Source organism: Pleurodeles waltl, chromosome 11, assembly GCF_031143425.1.
Source record: "Pleurodeles waltl isolate 20211129_DDA chromosome 11, aPleWal1.hap1.20221129, whole genome shotgun sequence".
Taxonomy (NCBI): Eukaryota; Metazoa; Chordata; class Amphibia; order Caudata; family Salamandridae; genus Pleurodeles; species Pleurodeles waltl.
The window spans coordinates 3,348,766-3,369,596 of NC_090450.1; the positions used below are offsets into that span (position 1 = coordinate 3,348,766).

General features: G+C 42.1%; 1 protein-coding gene across 4 annotated transcripts in view; it reads right to left on the reverse strand.

The window, feature by feature from the left end:
- LOC138265205 (probable cation-transporting ATPase 13A4) overlaps positions 1 to 20,831 on the reverse strand; it is a 268,240-nt gene that overhangs the window by 12,741 nt on the left and 234,668 nt on the right. For all 4 annotated transcript variants that reach the window (XM_069212753.1, XM_069212757.1, XM_069212754.1 and 1 more), the window contains 3 exons: positions 20,456 to 20,630; positions 11,544 to 11,722; positions 6,544 to 6,632 (listed from right to left, as the gene is read on the reverse strand). In XM_069212753.1, coding sequence (XP_069068854.1) covers positions 6,544 to 6,632; positions 11,544 to 11,722; positions 20,456 to 20,630 — 443 coding nt within the window. The remainder of the gene's footprint in view (positions 1 to 6,543; positions 6,633 to 11,543; positions 11,723 to 20,455; positions 20,631 to 20,831) is intronic.

The following is a 20,831-nucleotide window of genomic DNA, read 5'->3' on the forward strand; positions in this document are numbered from 1 at the left end:
AGAGGTCAAATCAAAAGTACTTATAAACTTGGCAGCCCCTAACCAGTCAATGAGCTTGTCAACTCAGGGAATGGGGTGCACGTCCATCTTAGTGACCACATTGAGACCCCCGTAATCCACAAGAACCTTATTTCTGGAGTGGCACTGGGATCAGCAGCCTTTGGAACCAAGACTCTAGGGCTGGCCCAAGGGCTACTGGAAAACTCAATAACCCCTAATGCTAACATCTTAGATACCTCATATTTGATACTAGCTCTGACCTTGTCAGTCATTCAGTAAACTTTATGTTACACAGGAGGACTGTCCCCAGTGTCCACATCATGTGTACACAAATGAGTGACCCCTGGGATCAAAGAAAACAAGGAGGCAAACTGTCCCAACACCTGGCGACAGTCCCTCTGGTGCTATGGGGTCAGCGAAGGGCAGAGGTTTACACCCTCCAGAGACACATCTTTCTCCTTTGCAGAGAGAAGGTCAGGAAGAGGCTCACTCTATTCCTCCATCCCATCATCTGTTGCCAGGAGCATGATGACCTCTGTCCTTTCAAAATGGGGCTTGAGGTGGTTCACATGCAGGACCCTCAAAGGGTTCCTGGGAGTCCGCAAGTTCACCAGGTAGGTGACATCACTCTTGCACTCCACCACCTCAAAAGGCCCAGTCCACTTATCTTGGAGCTCTCTAGGCTCCACAGGGGCTATTACCCAAGCTTTTTGACCAGGCTGGAGCTCAACCAGAGTGGCATTCTGATCATACTAGCGCCACATGTCTTCCTGGCTTGCTTCCATGTTCTCCTGGCAAGCCACCAGAAGTGGGCTATCTAGTTCCTAAAAACCAGCATGTAACTGAATACATCCTGGGGGGGTGGTTACCGGGGGATGTCTCCAAGCCCTCCTTCACCAAAATCTAAGGTCCCCTGACAGGGTGGCCACACAGTAACTGAAATGGGCTAAAACCAAGACCCTTTTGAGGTACCTCCCTGTAGGCGAACAGAAGGCATGGCAAGAAGAGATCCCACTTCTGCCGCAAGGGATCTGACAGGCCCATATTCATGCCTTTCAAGGTGCATTTGAAGCTCTCAACCAGACCATTACTTTGGTGGTGGTAAGTAGTGGTGAACTTATATGTAACCCCACACTACTTCCACTGAGACTTCATATAAGTCAATTTGAAGTTGGTCCCCCTGTCAGATATCACTTCTTTTGGGAACCCCTGTGCAGGTAAAAACACCCATCAATGCACGTCCCACCGCGGGGGCAGTGATTGATCTCAAGGGAATGGCTTCTGGGTACCAGAATGGTCTACCAAGACCAGAATAAACCTGATGCCTAAGGCTTTCTTGGGGTCCAGAGACCCCAAAATGTCAATATCTACCCTCTCAAGGAGGGTGCTGACAACTGGAAAAGGTTGAGGGGAGCCTTGCATTTTCACCCACTTTTGCCACTTGCCTAACACGTTTGTCAAGACCTGCAGTAAGCATCTGAGTGCCTGCACCTTTTGGGCCATTAAAAGTGGGTAACAAGTCTCTCATAGGTCTTGTCCTTCCCCAAATGTCCAGCCAAAGGCACATCATGAGCCAGACCCAGTAGGAAGGCTCTGAAACACTGGGTTACCACCAGCACATTGCCTGACCAAGGCTCAGCAACCTTACGATCACTATACAGGAGGCCGTCCTCCGAGTAAGTCAAATGTGATGCAGATTCCTTGCCAGATGCCTGGTCTGCAGCCTGCTGCCACAAACCCTCCAGAGTAGGGCATGTCTTCTGTGCCTCAAATAATGCTTCCCTGGTGCCCCCCCCTTCCTGCAGCCACTGAGTCAGCTAAAGAACCTCCCCTAGTTCAGCCACCTGTTCCCCTGTAGGCTTCAGGCCTCCCCCTCAGGGTCAGCCTCCTCTTGACCGTGGGAAATTGTGGAGCGGGTTTCTCATGCCCTTTGCCCTTCCTCCCTCTGGCAGACACCTGGGCCATTCTTTCTGGCTCCAGGGTATCCTGATCCCACTGAAGGGCTGCCAAGGACCGGATGGACACACACACACCAACCCACTCAGAGCCTACATCTCCAAGTGAGAATTGCATACCACCTCCTTCCAAGGGGAATCCTCCAGGTCATTGCAAAACGGACAATCTACAGGCATGGTTGGACTCACAGCTACCCTCAAGGAACCTGAGACCACCCCCCCCATTCAAGGGAACTGTGCCACTCTGCACAGGCACTCTGATTTGTCCACTACAACTACATGGTGAAGCACATGGGGATCTCCCTGTTCTTATGACACCAGGAGACTTCTCACCATAGTCACACTAGCTCCTGTTAAATTTATAGAATGTGAGGAGGATATCACTTTTGGTGGGAGCCATCAGAAATTGTTTTATTATTTATAAATATGAACAGGTATATCTGTGTCTTGCAGATAATCACCCAACATTTGAACTGTGGACCTTTAAAAAGAACTAAACATCCAAAAATTTACAAAAAATGAATACCCACAATCTCATGACAGTAGATGGAACAAGTGCTGTCCAGAAAGATGAAATGACAGCAAGAACTTCTTTGTCTCACACATTAGGAAGATAATTCACTTGATCATTAGTAGTTTGAACTGTAAAACATTCAGGCCCTCATTCCGACCCTGGCGGTTTCAAACCGCCAGGGTGGAGGGCAGAGGAAGCACCGCCAATAGGCTGGCGGTGCTTCCCGGGCCATTCTGACCGCGGCGGTAAAGCTGCGGTCAGAAAAGGGGAACCGGCGGTTTCCCGCCGGTTTTTCCATGGCCCAGGGAATCCTCCATGACGGCGCTGCTTGCAGCGCTGCCATGGGAATTCCGACCCCCTTCCCGCCAGCCTGTTCCTGGCGGTTTACACCGCCAGGAAGAGGCTGGCGGGAACGGGTGTCGTGGGGCCCCTGGGGGCCCCTGCACTGCCCATGCAACTGGCACTGAAAATCGCAACGGGTGCCACTGCACCCGTCGCACCCCTGCAAATCCACCGGCTCCATTCGGAGCCGGCTTCCTCTTTGCAGGGGCTTTCACGCTGGGCCGGCGGGTGATCTTTTGGAGATCGCCCGCCGGCCCAGCGGGAAAGTTGTAATGACCCCCGCGATCATTTGACCGCGGTGCGGTCTTTTGGTGGTTTCAGCCCGGCGGGCGGCACCCGCCGCCCGCCGGGGTCGGAATGACCCCCTCAATGATTGACTACAAACAGTCCCTGCGTATTAGCAATAGTAAGGAACTTTCTAGAAGCAAAGCATGCAACTGTGGACCTTGTGTTAGGCCCAATAGTACATGGACCACATATCCTGGGCAGGAAAGACCTCCACTAGCTTTGGGTAGAAGATGTTATGTATTTGAAATATCCATCAACTCTTTGTGATCCACCATTATGTCCACAGGCCTACATGACTTTATTTAATAGATATGATGCTGCCAATCCAGTCATGCCAAACTTTTGTACCTACAGGCTTCAGCCCACTCTGTTCAGGTCCTTCCCACCTTACCTCCATGGGGTGTAGCAGCCAGCTTCAACTGTGGTAAAAGACTGGACTTCAGTTCTGTGAGCCTCTGAAATGTGCCAGTTCACAAAACTTTCAGAATTTCTCTAAACACATCCGTCTTTTACTAAATTCATCCTTGTTTATAGCACTGCTCCTTTCACTATATACATGTTGTACAACTGACCTCAACTTAATCGGGCTCAGTGTAATTCAATATAATCACTCATTACTGGAAAGCCATGTGTGCCAAGAGGGAAATAGAGATTCAGCCTTTAATACTTTGGGTATGGGATTTAGATATGCTTACACTCCCTACTGTAGATAATGCTGGAAAGATGTGCCACTGAATGGAATGTTTGCACCCTGCGAAATGTGGCATTTTGGAGATTGTGGGTTCAAATCCAGGGTAGCAGACTCAGCTTTCTAAGATGGATAAAATAACCGCACATAGTTATAAAATTTTTTTTTTTAAATTTACACTGCTTATAAATTGTACAATAAAATAATACTGATAATATTGAATGTTACTAATGCTGGAGTTCTGTGCAGAGGATTCCCATTCAATACACAGGAGAGCTTAACTTCGGGTGGTGAATGAATTCATACATGGGTATCAAGGGTGGAACAAGAATCATTCAAATGATTATGTGACTATTCCCTCTTTGCCGAGCATGTTCACAAAATACTTTCTAATGTAATACTATATGGATATCAGTATAGCAGCCATTAAACAACACAACATGGCTAGTAACTCACAAACACACATTGTTTTCATAGCACACTTTCCAGGAATGGGATACAAATCAAGTGAGATTGAATAATAATGATGTAGTACTATGCAGCAGAAGAGTAAAACAAACCCTGCATAGGGTGACCATCTAACACTACATCCTTACTTCTTCCATTCCTGTGCCTTTTCACATTAACATCAGTTGTTACGATGAATTGTTTTTATCTGGTACTTTCTAAAGATTTAATAAACTGGGTTCACCTTTAAAGCAGATTGCATTACATCATTGTTCTTTACCATGTAAACCTCCTGGGAAGTTATATAAACCCTACCCTCACTTTTCCGGCACGGAACTCCACTTTGTTCTCGCCCATTGGGAGTAGGTAAAAAATGGCAACTCCATCAGGGGGGAGAAGGGAGTGATGTTGACTGTCGCCAGCAGCCCAAAAATCCCAACATAGTGATTTGAACTGGGGCAATAGGGGCCACTCTTAGATCAGGGAAGGGAGAAAATGGATGGCCAACCCCATGCTGCGCATGGCCAAATGCAAGCATCCAGGAGGGGGCTGGGCACTCAAGGGGATTGGCTGCAGGTCCTGGCCACACACACAGCAAATTACACCATATTTTATATCACTCATGACCTCGGGATGAGGCCCCTAGGGCACATTGATTGCTTGGGAGGAGGCTCCCCTCATTTTAAAAAAGTCTTCAAAGAATGGAGTTGTAATAATAATAGTTAGGTGTGAGCAGGTTAAATATTACTCACTGCTCCTTAGAAGGAGTGCCCCATTATGCCATGCAAGTACTTTATTTCTTTTCTTTTTTTTTAGCTTGGTGATGCCCCTAGAATAGGGAGGGGCAACACCAAGCCTTTTTTAATACTCATGAGGGATGGTGTAGTCCAGCAGCCCCCAATAATATTAAAAGAACAGTAAGGAGGTCATTTTGAGTTTGGCAGATGGAAAAGGCCATCTGCCAAACTCCCCCGGGCAGGTTGCCATCAGGGTGGCCGCCTTCCTGCGGGCCCCATTACAAGTTCCACGCTGGGTCAGGGGGGAGAAATAATTGAGCAGGCAGCAATGTTGCAGTGCGTAGGGTTCATCAGTACCCATCGCACAATTACACAACGGGCCTGGCCAGGGGGGCCCATGCACTGCCCATGCCAAGTGCTGCCATGTAAAAGCTGGTGGAGGGGGGGGTCGTACGTACTCCCCAGCGTAGCGCTGCCTTGGTGGATTAGGACAACCAGCACCGCAAGCCCCTCCTGTGGAGGGAAACTGGCGGTGCTGGTGGTCTGACCGTGACGCAGCCACCACAGTCATAATGTAGCAGTCAGACAGCCGCCAAAGCGGTCGGACCACCACTTTGGCAATAGTCAGACCACCACCGCAACACTGGTGATCTAAAGACCGCCATGGTCATAATTAGGCCCAAAGTGTCCTGGGTCAGTAAATCCATGAGCCCGGGAGAACTTTTCATATCTTTTTAAAGCACTTCTAGCTGGAGCACTAGTTTCAACAGCTGGAGTGCAAGGCATCCTGTGGTAGGTTTTGTGATTGCATTTTCTTGGCCAAAAAAATGTTTAAAAAACTCAGAGACATGTGGTTTATTTGTTGAAAAAATCTATGTCTCTATTGCTTTTGACATTATTCTTGCACAAAATGTAGTAATGAAAATATGAAAAACGAATGAATCACGGACATGTTTTTTAATTAAAAGTTTGTTATGATAATCAATATTAATAAACACAGCATTTTGTAAATTACTAAAATATACATTTGATTAAAAATATTGGCCATTTTCGGAAGAAGATGATAGACCTGCTTTATACATATTGTTGTACTCACTCCTTGATAAAGCCTATAGGTGCCTTTTTTAAATGTTGATCTTGTAGAAGCACACGCGTGGCTTAGGGTTAGCTGGTCACATGCCAGGCCCTGCACCCAACTCCAAGCCACTCACAGTGGGTGGCTTCCCACAGGGTCTCATCAATTAAGGAATTGCAAATGTTGCAACGATGTTATCAATAATGTTACAGAACATGTCATGAGTGATGTAATTATAGTAAGTAGAAATATAACTGGTAAATATCAGTGTTTTTTTTTTAGCATAAAACGTAATGTTGACACTGAAATTATGACCTAACTAAAACGTCACTTTATTATTTTGTTCTTTTCAGTCATATATATATATATATATATATATATATATATAGCTACACCTACACCTAAATGTACCGTATATTTACATATACATGGGCATGGGTGTATACATATTTATATAAATATAAAAATAAATATAAAAATGAGAGATGATTTCTTACCTCCAGTGCAGTTTGAATACCTTCATTGTTGGTAAATGTCAAAAAGAGGAAGACTGCAATCTGGGCGACCAACAAAAACGAATGTACATCTGAAACAAAAAGAAGAAATTAAGAATGTAGCTCTTATTTTACATTCACTGTTACCCTGCAGGGTCCAGCAATGTTCTCAGTACAAAAATGCTAACAATAAAGTCATTATATGCTGAAATCTAACAAATTACATGGTAATGAGGTGGCATAAGAATGTAAGATTAGCCCATGTCTTGATTGTTGTTTTTAAAATTAAATAGTTGTCCATTCAGTACCAATGGGCGAGTCACCATCGCAACAGTGCTCCAATCATCAAATACAGATGATCGCTGGGCCAGCAGTCAGCTATGTATATTGAAAGTAACTTCAGTCACAGCTGCTCCATTTAATGTACTAAATGTTTGGTGGATCACTGCTGTCGGCTTTGACAGCCACTCACCAAAACTTTTACATTTTCACATTTTTACATTCTTTGATTTCCATATAGAGACTCACAAAGTGGGAGATTGTTTCTGAAAAGAAAAACAATGACTCTCACCAGACTTGGTGTTTTCTTCAATGGTCTAGGGGTCATTATTAATATTTTTTCCTGCCCTTCCCCGCAAGGCTTTTTCCTGGCAGTAAACGACTGAAAAAAGGACATTACACCATCTACTAAATCACAACAAGATGTAGTGGCTTACAGGAGAACTATAGGTAAGCCCTCTCCCCAGAAATATGTTATAAAACCCCTACTCGGGTAGAGAACGTCCGTTTAGTCATGTAAGAAGAATCCCTTTTCTGGAAGAGGAAGCCAAACACTAATCATGTCATGCTTCATCATTGGCACCCTCTTCACACCTGAGTAGGATAATGCCATCCGGGTGGACTCCACCTACCTTGGTGTGGTAAGTGGGAGGGAATTCTTAGATAAATTATAAGGGATAGTAATGGGAATCCACACAGAGTTAAAAATACAATAACTTATGGTACCAAGTTGTCACCTTTATTAAATTGGGTATGATTAAAAACCAGTTGGATGGTATGTGAGGAAAATGGCACACCATCCCTTGAGGCCAACATGCTTCTGCCCTTTCTGAAGTTCGAACTGATTCCAGGCATTCATCAGGGCCAAAGGATCCCTACACTCAGGAGTAATCACCAAGAAGTAAGAGTCAAGAACAGGTAATCCCTACCTGAGTAAACAGACACTCTACCCTAATTGTAGCAGGCAACTAGCCTAATGGTCTGGTGGGCGGAGTCCTCTATAGTCACACTTATGTCAAGGGGATGCAGTGCCGGCGACCTATAAGTATTCAGCCCAGCTCCCAGCTGCATTACACCATCTTGCCTAACAGACCAGGAGGTGTAATGTTTTTCCTTTGGCGCCTCTACTCAGTTGAGTTTTTAGAGGAACTAAGTACTGAGTTGGCAAAACCAATGAGGCTCTGTCAGCAGAATACTTAAGGTCCGCATATTTTTATACTAAGCAGACTGACCAAGAGTTTGCCAGACAGGGTACTCCATCTAATTTGTGGTGGAGTACCTTGTCTGCTAACTCAGAATTGGGATCTTAGTTCTCTGCCAGGACAGGGGGAGGCATAAATGTTTGTAAGTTAATGTTTAAAAACTAGCATGTTTAATAAACACCTCACATTATCTGATGTATTAGGGGGAAGCCTTTAAAGAGATAGAATGTATTTAATTTTAAAAATACTCTATCCTATAAGACTATGATATTTTGGGCATGATTTAAATGACAAACATATTTATGACTTGATTCAGGCACATGATTTCAGACCCAAGCAATGCTAAGTCACCTCTAGTTCCCAATTCCGACCAACGGTGCAGTGTCATTTTCCCTCATCAGTGGGGCTCTGGCCTATGTGATGCTAGACTAAGAAGGACATTGCAGAAAATTATTTTCTGGATGGTTGCTGATTTCTGAACATGGCAACAGGAGTGAGAGCAATTAAGCAATCTTTTGCTCTTCATATCTGGCACCAGTTCAGCATGTCAAATGAGTCTTGAGTACTGCAGTGCCTATGTGTGTAGTTTTAAACTGCTGTTATCTGACCTCTGACCTCTGACCCCACAAAGTTAGAACCCTCTGGACTGGGGACATTCTGCCAGGAAGACGAGTTGGATGCTGCATGAGGGTCTGTTGCTTTGCTGTGCTGGTCTGTTGCTTGCTGCTTCTGTCCGGGGATTGAAAGGACTGGACTTTACTTTCTATATTATGCTTCTAAAGGTTCTCCAAGGACTTTGACTGAGCTTGCCTCCTATTAAGAAGTCTAAGCGACATCAAAGACTTCATCTGCCAGCACCTGGGCTCGCTTGCTGAGAGTCTTGACTTACCAAGTGGTGCCAAATCTAGTTTCTAGGCCCTTGGGAGAGAGTTCTGGTATAGCCAAGTAAGAACAAGCAGATCAAAACCAGAGTGACTTTGGAACCAGTGCCACTGTCTGACTCCACGCTACTGCAAGCACCACAGCTGTGGTTCCCGCTGAGTGCAATGACCATGTCCAACGTCACAGGCCCGACACCACCGCAGCTCTTCTGAAGTCCCGTCACAGTGGAGTCTAAAGTGCCATGTCACCCAGGTCTGTGACACCCTACTCCAACTCTGCCGCAGCACCTGTCGTGCCATGGTATGATCATGATACCACAAAGTTGATGCCTCGCATCTTGACTTGCTGGATTCACCTACCCCGCCTTGTCCTAAGGAACGGATACCTCACTACCAATGCCGCATCACCTCCCCTGCCACCATAAGGAACTGATGCCTTACCTCCTCTGCCTAGCAGTAAGGAATCAAGGCCTCGCCTCTCCAGTAGCAGTAAGGAACTGACGCTGAATCGACACCTCACCTCCCCAACTCTGTGCAACATCTTTGTTTCCTTGTTTTCCAATGTACTAAACCCAGGGTCTGTGGCACTCCATGACCGGCCCGCACTCCTTTACAGGGGGTGTCGGAATGTTGGGAACGACTCTGTCAAGATGTTGTGATAGTCCCAGTTGGGATTATTGTGTTTCTAAGCGCAATACTAAGATTTAATCTTTATAAATGTGTATCTATGCTTGTTTATGTCAGATTTGTTTCGTTTTTGTCTAGTTTAATTTGCATGAGGAAATATTGCCTATTTTTCTAAACTGGTGTGGAGTACCTTTGGCGGGGTTTTCACTGTGCTACTGTGTATTTTGTGTATGTACAACTACTTTAAACATTGTCTCTGAGATAATCCTGACTGCTCATGCCAAGCTACCAAGCGGGTGAGCAGGGGGGTTAGCTGTGTGACTCCCTTACCCTGACTAGAGGGAGTGTCCCTACTTGGACAGGGTGCAAACTACTGCCAACTAGAGACCCTATTTCTAACATTATGTTTCTGCAATAATAACACAGGTATTACATTCAGGAAGATACCTGCATTTGCTATAATAAGAATAAAAACTGGCAGAATTAGAGTCATTTAGTAATTCTGCATTACAGATGTAACGCAGAATTACTAAATACATTTTGCTGTTCTGCTGGAGGAATTAACTCGGCACTGTAACGGTTTTAAACAGGGCTAGAGGGAGGAGCAGTTTACTAAACACTACCAATTAAACTTTAATCAGTAGTGCTTTTTATACTTAAAACTTTAATCTGTTGTGATTTTTAAACATAGAGGGACAGCTCGCTCTTCCAGCCATGTTTAAACCACTGAAGTGCTGTATAAGTATGTAGGGGCTCTGAGTGATATGCACTCAATCAATCAATCAATCAGTATTTGTAAAGCTTGGCTATTCACCTGTGAGGGTTTCAAGGCGCTGAAGTAGATACCCCTTGATGCCCTGACACAATTATTTAAAGGCACCTAGGGGCATCACTGCATGACAGTGTACTGCATTCCTCTCGATGCCCTTACATAAGCCAGTAAGGGCACTAAAGGAGGGATATGTGCTGCATTGAAGTACAGTGTATAATAACCCTTGGTGCCATTACATAAAGTATGTAAGGGTGTGTACTAGAGTGGATACTCCTTGGTGTCCTTACATAGGTATCTATACTGAGCTTTGTTACTGCTGTTGATAGACAATACAGTGCTCCTAGGATGCATGTAGACATGGTTGTTAGGATTTATGTAGTCTCAGCCTATATCAGTTAACAGATAAAGGGAGCAATAGTGAATCTTGTACTAATCATTGAAGCACTCATTTGTTTGACTTGTACATTTTATGCTGAATTTTTTTTTTGGCTTGCATCTTTGTACATGGATGAACCATATGTAAGTCATGATTAAATGAAACTTAGGTCCATGTTTATGGCCTGGTTTGCATTGTTCTTGCACCACGCAACATGGTGCAATGGTGACACAAACCTTAAGTAAGATTTATGAAGCCACGCTAGGCCACCCTGTGTAGCCCCGCGTGGCTTCATAAATCTTGACTAATGTAACACTGCGCAAATCATTGCATTACATTCCTCTGTGCAGGGAGGGATATCCATGGGTGTTGTGTGTTACCTAGCAACATCTATAGTTTTTGATGCATTCACAGATTTGCAAGCACTTGCAAACCTTGAAATGCCCCGAATAGATACGCCTTCCCAGGAGAGGCATACGGAGGAGAAACATATTTATTTCTCCTTGTCTTTTCCTCTTTCTATGTGTGCTCCATCCTGCAGCACACATAGAGAGAGGAAACGCTTCTCAGGATTGTTTTCGAGTGGAAAGCTGTCCATTTCTGCATAAAAACAATACTGCATGCAATGAAGACATCCTTGCACCAGGATGCAAGGGTGCCTGAGTTGGCGAGAGGCTGCCAAAAGGGCACCACTGCAGGGGGAAAAGAACAGGAATGCACTGCATTGAATAAATATGGTTCATTCCTGCTCTTTCCCTGTGAAGCAGGAAAAGCACAGCAAGGTGACTTGTTGCGCTGTTCTGCACCTCAAAGCACATAAATATGGGCCTCAGTCAAAATAGTATAGACAAAGATGACATACTCACAGTTCATGTACAGGGGCTTCCTAAAGGGCTTCCCCTTGGAGACCACAAATGCCGCTATAATGTAGATGAAACTTGTAATCACCCATAAGGATGTTGTTTCAAAGCTTTGCCCATAAGACGCCTCCTTCTGAGTACCATTTTGTAAGTAGGACGTGTTTTCATTTTCAGAGATGCAAGCACTGCAAAGAAAAAAAATAGTGCTTTAATACTCTCTGCAATTCAGATTTAGTACAGACACTGCAAGGGTTTCATCACGTTTCCTTAGCTGATGAATTGTTTAAACTCAAACAATATTTAAAACAACATAGACAGCTCATTATTGTTCCTCTGTGTAAGTGAGTGTACATATTAGAGGGTAGAAAGTGCCCTGCTCAAAGAAGCACAATTTGTATTTAAGCAAGTTGCTATAAGTGTACCCAAACATATGTCAGTTTGCAGGTTTTTCTAAGTTTGTAACTAATGTCCAAGAGTGGGACCAAAGCTTTCCCATGTGAGTGTCAGGAAAGTTGCCCTTGCAAATCTTGGGAAAAGCTAAAAAGCTGTACTTTGGTGAGCACTGAACTTTAACTGTACTTTTAGTCTTCCATCTACAAATAAGGGTGTAAGTGTTTTCTAGGCAGAGAACAAGTGAACAAGGATTAAGAATGCTAATAGGTCTGGTTTATGAATGAAAGAGTGGTTTGTGTCACTGATAGGTGCGGACACTCATTAAGTTATCATACACTCACTGCGTCGCTCATCTTTGCACTCAGGCATCCATTCACCAATTCACTGGTTCATCCTTCCATTCAACCTCTGACATATAATCTCAATAACATAAGCAAGATAAGCTAAAATAATTTTAAGTAGAATAAAGAAACATGCAGGCTTTTAAACACGAACGGCATATGTTTTCAATAAAACTAAACACAGAAGCAGGTGTCCATCTTACAAAGGTATTGTAAGTACTCTATCATTGCATTAAAGTTCAAGCACAGCTGCCACATTTAGAACCAATCTGTCAGCCATCTTGGAATGGTGCAAAGATGATATTCTAACGACAACAGCAATCCATATTAATATCCTGGTTTAAAGAAAGTGCCTATGTGGAATGTGGCACACTGCAAATAAAATGAGGATTAAGTAAGCAACAGTTTTGCACTGACTGGAGAGCTGTAGTGTCCACTTAAGAAACAAGAAAAAAACATGAAGCAATCAAATAAAAAGGGAACTATAAAAGGAGAGCATTCAAAACTATATGGCTCGACAACCAGCTCCAGTACTTAAATGCCCTCATTTTCAGGTGGATGTATAGATGTGATTGCAAAGTCCCATCATCCGCAAGACAAATGAACCAACGACTGACGCAGTCCGAACCACTACCCCATACAGTTCCCTGTCAATGAATGGAAGCAGAGTGCAAATGGCACTTAGAATGACCAATGGCAGAATAGAGATGACTCAAAGGCCCTCTGTGTATCTACATGGATATTTATTTTTATATATGGTTGTATGCATTTTTGTTATTACAAGATCCTGGAAGGCAACTAAAAAAATATTATAGGAAGAATTATTAGAGTGCAAGTGTTCTCCACCTAGAGTTTGCCATAGGTAGTAACCAGCATCAAAATCATTCTATGCAAAGGGAAATTGATATTTGTTGTACCAAAATACCTATCTTTAGGTGTTAATGCAGAAAAATAACAATCCACTCTTAAGTGCCTATTGACTTTAACATATGCTACTTTGTCAAACTGTTTCATAATAAACAGATCAGACTTATGAACTCAGGCATGTTTTTCACAGTGAATCGATGAAGCCTTTACCCTTTATCTCTCCACAACAACATGCTATTCAAATCCACATAAACTGGCAACCGTGGTGCATACAATTACAACATTAAAAATATGTTGAACAATACAGATTGCAAAACAATACACAACCCATCTCAACTGGTTCTAACAAGAATGCTTATAGTGAAGCCCCCAGTGTTAATCAAAGCAGGTGCCTGATGCAGCCATTTTAGTGGAAGCTCACAAATGTGGCCCAATCAAATCCTGTATTCAGGGAAACCAACAAGTGGGTGAATCCTGAGCCCCTCTCGCAGTAGGACTCCAAAAGCTCCTTTGTGTTGATCAAGTAAGGGCATGTGCCAGTCCTAACAAGCCATGCCCTCGGCCCATCTGTGCTGCTGTCAGAGGAAAACACAGTACATCATGTAGCTATATAAATTTTTTAGTAACTTTGCAATTCCACGGAGCGCGCGAGCCGGTAGCCACTAGCCCAGATGGCCGCTAACTAACGTAGCTCTGCACATCATCGGACGCGTTTCCGACACCTGAGCCGTTTTTCGTTCATCTTTCATGGTGCCCTTTATATAATTGCCTGCTGGAGGTGTTGGGGAGCGTTTTTCATGTTTTAAATGCCGCCTAGCTTCTTTTTTGTGACTTTTAAATAGGTTTCTACATTTCTCTTCATGAAATGCGGCCATTTTGAATAACTATTACTCACCACTACGATGTACTTATTTGCTTGTTTTTGTAACCTTTGATGGATTTGTTTGCAGTTTTCTGTGAAAACCATGTAATTTATTGATAAGATCTTATCCATATATATTTAGAGTTCCTTGGCCACTCGTTTCCTTATTGAAGGATTTTTTGTTTTTTTATGGGCAAACTAAAGAAAATAAAATCTCTGTAACATCAGTTCTCCTCAACTGATAAACTTTTTACAATTGGATACTTCTGCTGCAGCGTCTTCTTCTGCCAAGTCAAAGATGTCTTCCTCACCTTCTTCTTCGCCTAGAGTCTCTCAGAATATTTCTACAACTACTAAAAAGAGGGTCAATCAAGACCCACCTTCACCAGTAAAATCTCCCTCACCGATCTCTCTTGAACTTGTGCTTGACGAAATACATGCACTGCGCCCTTTTATTGAAGAAACTAATTCTCGGATGCAAAATCTTGATACTTAGGGGGTCATTACAACCTCGGCGGTCTGCATGGCAGACCACCGAGGTTGCGGGCGCCAGAATACCGCCATTGCTGGCAGTATGGCTGGCTCCCTATTTTGACATTTCCGCTGGGCCAGCGGACGGTAACAGAGTTACATCCGCTGGCCCAGCAGAAAAGTCACATCAACATTGCCGCAGGCTCGTTATTGAGCCGGCGGCAATGCTGATGTGCAGCGGGTGCAGTAGCACCCATTGCGCATTTCACTGCCCGAAATTCGGGCAGTGAAATGCGCGACGGGGCTCTGTCTGGGGGCCCCTGCACTGCCCATGCCAAGTGCATGGGCAGTGCAGGGGCCCCCAGGGGCCCCCTGAGTCCCCTTCACGCCAGCCTCTTCCTGGCAGTGCAAACCGCCAGAAACAGGCTGGAGGTAGGGGAGTCATAATCCCCAGGACAGAGCTGCTTGCAGCGCTGCCCTGGCAGATTATCACCGCCGGGGCTAAACTGGCGGTATACCGCCGGCCCCGGCGGTGCGACCGTGGAGCTACCGCCACGGTCCAAATACGCCGGGAGGCACCGCCAGCCTGTTGGCGGTGCTCCCGTCGTTTTGGCCCTGGCGGTCAAAGACCGCCAGGGTCATAATGACCCCCTAAGTGGTCTCAAATGGAAATGAGAGTTTCTGTTTCAGAGCAAAGAGTCAGTGATGTGCAAGATGAAACAAATAAAATTGCTAACTTGGAGAAGGAAGTTGCCACTTTGAAGACACTTGCGTAGGATTTGGAAAATAGAAACAGGTGCAATAATCTTCGCCTTTATGGATTACCGGAGGGTCTTGAAGGGAGTGACCCAATCTCATTGTTTGCTTCATTCTTTCCAAAGTTATTGGACCTACCATCTTCTACAGTATTGAACATCCAAAGGACACACCGCATTGGACATCATCCTGCGCATTCCTCCATATTTAAACCAAGAGGCGTGATTATTTTCTTTCTTGAATTTCTTGATCTATTGAGAGTGCTTAATGCTACAAAAGTCCAAAAACAAATTTCTTGGCATGGAAATAAATTCTTCATCCCACAGGATGTGTCCAAAACTGCAGCAAACAGAAGGAAAGAATTTTTTGAACTGCGTCTACAGCTTTGTGACTTGGGAGCTTGTTTTGGATTATTCCAACCGTGTTCGTTCAAAGTGACATATCAAAATAAGACCACTTCGTATACCTCTCCTGCAGCTCTTTGTGATTTCCTAAGACTACATTCTACAAACCCTATGGAAACTGCTGGCCCTTCTACATGTTGACTATATACATTTTCTTAATCTATTATGTCTTTGTTCATTACTATTGCGATACAGTTGATGGTCCTTCACATACAGTCTATAACAGTATGTTAAATTGGTATGACTATAGGTCTTTATTTTTATATATTGTTTTCTCTCCACAGGTTCCTGGTGTTTTATAAATCTCTATTTTTGCTCGTATCATTTGTCCGTTGATGCGTTCTGTTTCCTTGCTGTGCCATCTTCAGTCTGTGCTGTCATCACCTCTGTCCCATTTTTCATTCACCTCAGGTATGTTTTTGCAGTCGTCTTTATTTGACGTGTACTGTCTCTTCTTTTTCTCTTGAATATTTACATTTTTTCTCTTGTTGTTTCCCCTTTACTCTTCTCTTTCTCTGTTTTTCAGTTTTTTCTATCCCCTATATGTATTTTCAGTTATTTACGGTACAAGACCTTGCATGTATATATATGGTTATGTGACGTAAAATTCAGAGTTATTTCTTGGAATGCCAAAGGGTTTATTAACCCAAAAAAAAAGGCTGAGAATTTTATCCCATCTAGCTAAATATAATCCAGGCTTGGTTCTTTTACAAGAGACACATTTGTCGGATTCTGAAGCACTGAAACTTAAAAGAGGTTGGGTGGGCAATATTGATGTTCTAAATGCTTCATTTTGAGAAGTAGAGTTTGATGCTGTGCATTAAAAATTTAGTATATGACCATGAGCTGCAGCCTTAAATTAATCCCATAGCAATTGTGGGGAAACATTAGGAACATCATTAATTGGGAAAAAATCCTCCGCAAAGGCAGCAAAGGATGTGGAAAATTTAGATTCAAGCAACAATTGATTACTAAATCGCCACCTATTGGATTTGGGATGGACCAGGAGCAAATCAAAATCTGTGATGACTGGAGCATGATCAGAGATTACCATAGGTTCAATCGAGAAATTAATAAAATTTTGAGAAAGTGATTTTGAAACAAAAATTTGGTCAATCTAGAAAAGGAGCCATGTGGTGGAAAATAAAATGAAAACCCCCTACTATCAGGATTACAAGTTCTCCATGAATCAATTAAATTAAATTGTGAGAAAAATGCCTTAAATTGTTTATTCATTTTATGAGGAGAAAATTTAATTACAGATTACCTAACTATAAAAAGGTCAATAATTTGGTTGCAATCCCCTCCAAAAAGAAAAAAGTCAGCATTATAATGCAAACATTCTTTAGTAACATTAGGCCAAAAAAGATAATCTGAGTGGTTAGGACCATAAATATTACCCATGGTCATTGCAATTCCATTAATACTTAGCTTCACAAAGAGCCATCTACCATCGGAATCTGAGTCTTGCGAACTAACATTAACTGATAATTTTTTATGGCAGAGTACAATAACACCATTCTTCTTTGTAGATGTAGGAGGTCAAAATAGATCGGGGAAACTTCTGGCTAATTATTTAAAAGTACAAAGAGCAACGCCTCACAGTGAAGTGTATAATTACAGATACTGGTGAGTCCCTTTTTAAAGATGGCGATATCTTAGCTGAATTTGTCAATTATTATCAGACTCTTTATGCTCCTGAGTCAGATTGATGCATTTTTAGAGAAAATTCCACACCCTAATAAGATTCTAGTTGATGTTTCTCCACTTGAAGTTGATATTTCTGCATCAGAAATTTTTAAAGCTCTTCAGTCTCTTAAAAAAGGTAAAATTCTTGGTCCGGGTGGATTTACAATGGAATTCTTTCTACTTTTTTCTGACTTTTTGCTTCCCAAACGTTTACAGCTTTTTCGATTCTTCACAGTGTCTGCCTGTACAGGGGGAACATTTCAAGAAGCTTTGATTTGTTTATTTCCAAAGGAAGGTAAGGATCATACTTACTGTAAAAAGTATAGGCCAATTTCTCTACTTAATACAGATTATAAACATTTTGCTAAATTGTTAGCCTTGCGTCTTGATCCCCTTTTACCTGCGCTGATAAGTAAGGAACAAACTGGTTTTGTCAAAGTTAGACTTGCTTCTGACAATTCTAGAATATTTTTCAATGTACTCAGCAAGGCTTCCGCTCTTTCGTATTCTTTAGCAGCAATTTCCATAGATGCTGAGAAAGCGTTTGATCGTTTAGACTGGCCTTTTCTATTAAAAACCTTAGCCTGGCATGGTTTAGGGCCTAATTTCATTTCATTTATCTCTTTGCTTTATCAATCCCCAATGACCTTGATATTGGTGAATGGGAAATTGTCCAGATACTTTGTATTACGTTGAGGCGTTTGTCAAGGGTGTCCACTTTATCCACTCCTATTTATCCTGGCCCTAGAGCCACTTCTATCCTGTATTAGAAATAACATTGAAATTCAAGGCTTCCAATATGGTGAGAAACATTTAAAATTACCGGCATATGCATATGATATACTTTTATATATTTCAAACCCTGAATTCTCGATTCCATCTCTACTTCGGGAGATAGAAGGATTTTCTTTGATTTCAGGTTAACAGATAAAGTCGGATTAAAATGAAATCCTTTCTCTAGCAAAATATTGTTTTAGATCATCGTTTGATATTACTGGCTTCCATTGGAATACTTCCAAGATTAAATATTTAGGTATTTGGTTCATCTATTCCATTAAAAGGTCCATTGAAGTAAATATTTCTGATGCTTTAGAAAAGGTTGATAGATCCCTTTTGTTATGAAATCCCTTATTTTTATCTCGGTGGGGTCATCTTGATTCTATCAAAATGATGATTTATCCTAACATTTTATATATCCTATCCATGATTCAGATTCCTTTCCCTGCTACTTTTTTTAAACAACTGGACTCCATATTGTCTAAATTCCTTTGGAACAATAAGAAATCTAGAATTTCTCTTAGTCACCTTCGCCTTTCTAAACAGGAAGGTGGAGCTAATTTTTCTGATTTTAGACTGTATCATAAATCCTTGTGTTTGCGTCAAGCTTCTAGATGGATTCCCTTGTCAAGCTCTGTGTCTAATCCCTTATGGTTGGATATTGAATGTTCCTTTCTTCTACCTTTATCTCCTCGTGAGGTGGTATCCTTTTCCTACAATATTTCGCTTATCTCCTCCCTGTGTTCTCACTATTTACGTCCAACTGTCACTTATTCCTCTTTTTTTAATTCCCCTATTTTGCATAATCATCTCACCACTATCAATAAAAAACCCTATTTTGTAAATCCTGCCGACAAAGAGGCATAGCAATGGTCAAAGATTTATTTTCCAATGATACTCCGCTTTTATTTTCACTATTTCACTGTACTAATTCATTTTTGTCTGATTATCTTCTTATTAATGTTATTTTTGATGTACCTTTTTCATTGCCTTCCCTTCCTTCTTCTTCATAATTACCCGTTTCTTTGCCCTCCTTTCTTACCTCATTTCCTAAGGCATCAATTATTTATAAACTTTTTCAATCTCCTGTTTTGACACGGCCTAAATCTAAAATTGAATGTCAATGGGAATTGGATTTGGGATGTTCCTGGACTATTCCTTTCTGGAATAAGATATGGCATAAATCTTATAGAATATCTAGATCAGCTTCTACCACCCAGTCACTTTTCTTTCTTCACCACAGACTTTATTTTACTCCCTCTACTACAGTTAAATTTTTTGTATCTTCAAATGTTGGTCTTGTGATAGCGCGAAGGGAGACCTTATGCATCTCCTCTTTGAGTGTCCTCCCACTGCCTCCTTCTGGAGAAAAAAAAGTTTGGCGTCAGCTTACCTCCATTTTTCATCTGTAATCCCAATTTTCTCTCTCAGTGCTTTTTCTAGGAAACCTCTCTGCCGACATAGTTTCAGATGATGATAATATAAAGTTGTTGGATCTAATGTTAGCTTTAGCCTTTCAGAAAATTACACTTAATTGGAAAAATTCATCCAACATTTCCTGCAAGGCTTGGTGGTATAGTGTCTGCCACTATCATAGACTAGACATTGCTTTTACCTCTTTATGCTGCCCCTCCATAAATAGAGATCTGTTCTGGTTACCTTTGACTGATTATCTGAATGCTGTTGCTTGCAATTCTACTAATTGTGCATTATCTGAGAATTTTAAGGCGCCATGAATTGTTTGTTATCTCTGTTCATGATTGAATCTAATTTTAGCTCATTTTATGCTTTACTGAATGTCACTGTTTTTTTGCTTTTCAGTACCCATTGTATCTTTTTTATTTGGTCTTGTTTCGTTTTTTTATGATTTTCCCCCATTTTAAACTTTAAAATGATTAACAGCTTTTACAATTCCTGTCAAGTTTATCTCATTATCGTTGTGACCGATATCTTGTATAAATATTATGAGATCCATATGTATTTTGATTTGAATAAAAGCTGATTTACCTTTAAAAAAACATTGCAATGCCACATGTGTGTCCCTGAAAGTTTAAGCTCAGGCAGCTGGATAAAATGAAAAAATGAAACACAGCTACCGGGTCATCAGTAAATGCTGAGGAGTAGTTTGAATCTGGTGATGAATACCTACCAGGAGGTGTAGGCACATAACACAGACGTGCAATTAGTTGTAGAATGAATACCAGGAGGTGTGTGCACATCATGGAGGATTGTGAATGAGGTGATGCAGGACAGCTATATGTAGATTCATATTCAAGAGATTTATTGTAGGTATAACCAAAATATTTCCCCTAATATAGAAAGTCATCAATATTTGATAACAAATCTTAGCTTTTGTACCTGAAAAAATTAGTGTTGCTGTACCATGGCTGCTGCTGAACCAGAAGAAAGGCACAAATCAGGACAATCAGGCTTGCTATGCAATTCACCACAACAGAGACCACAACAGGAAGAGAGATCAGGTGCCTCAGAGGTCTGTAGGGGGATAGTTCTGGGGATGCTTTGTTTAAAGTTACTGAAAAGCAAGAACAACATACATGTCTTTACAAAGTAATAAAATACAATTTGCAACTAAGATACAAAGTTAGGGTGCTTTCTCATAAATGGAAGTTCTTGTTGAAAATGTCCTGCATTGACAATCCTATGTCAAAGAAAGAATGAAAGGAGTGACAGGTGATGCCAAACTACATATGCCAACTCCAGTGAGTATCCAAAT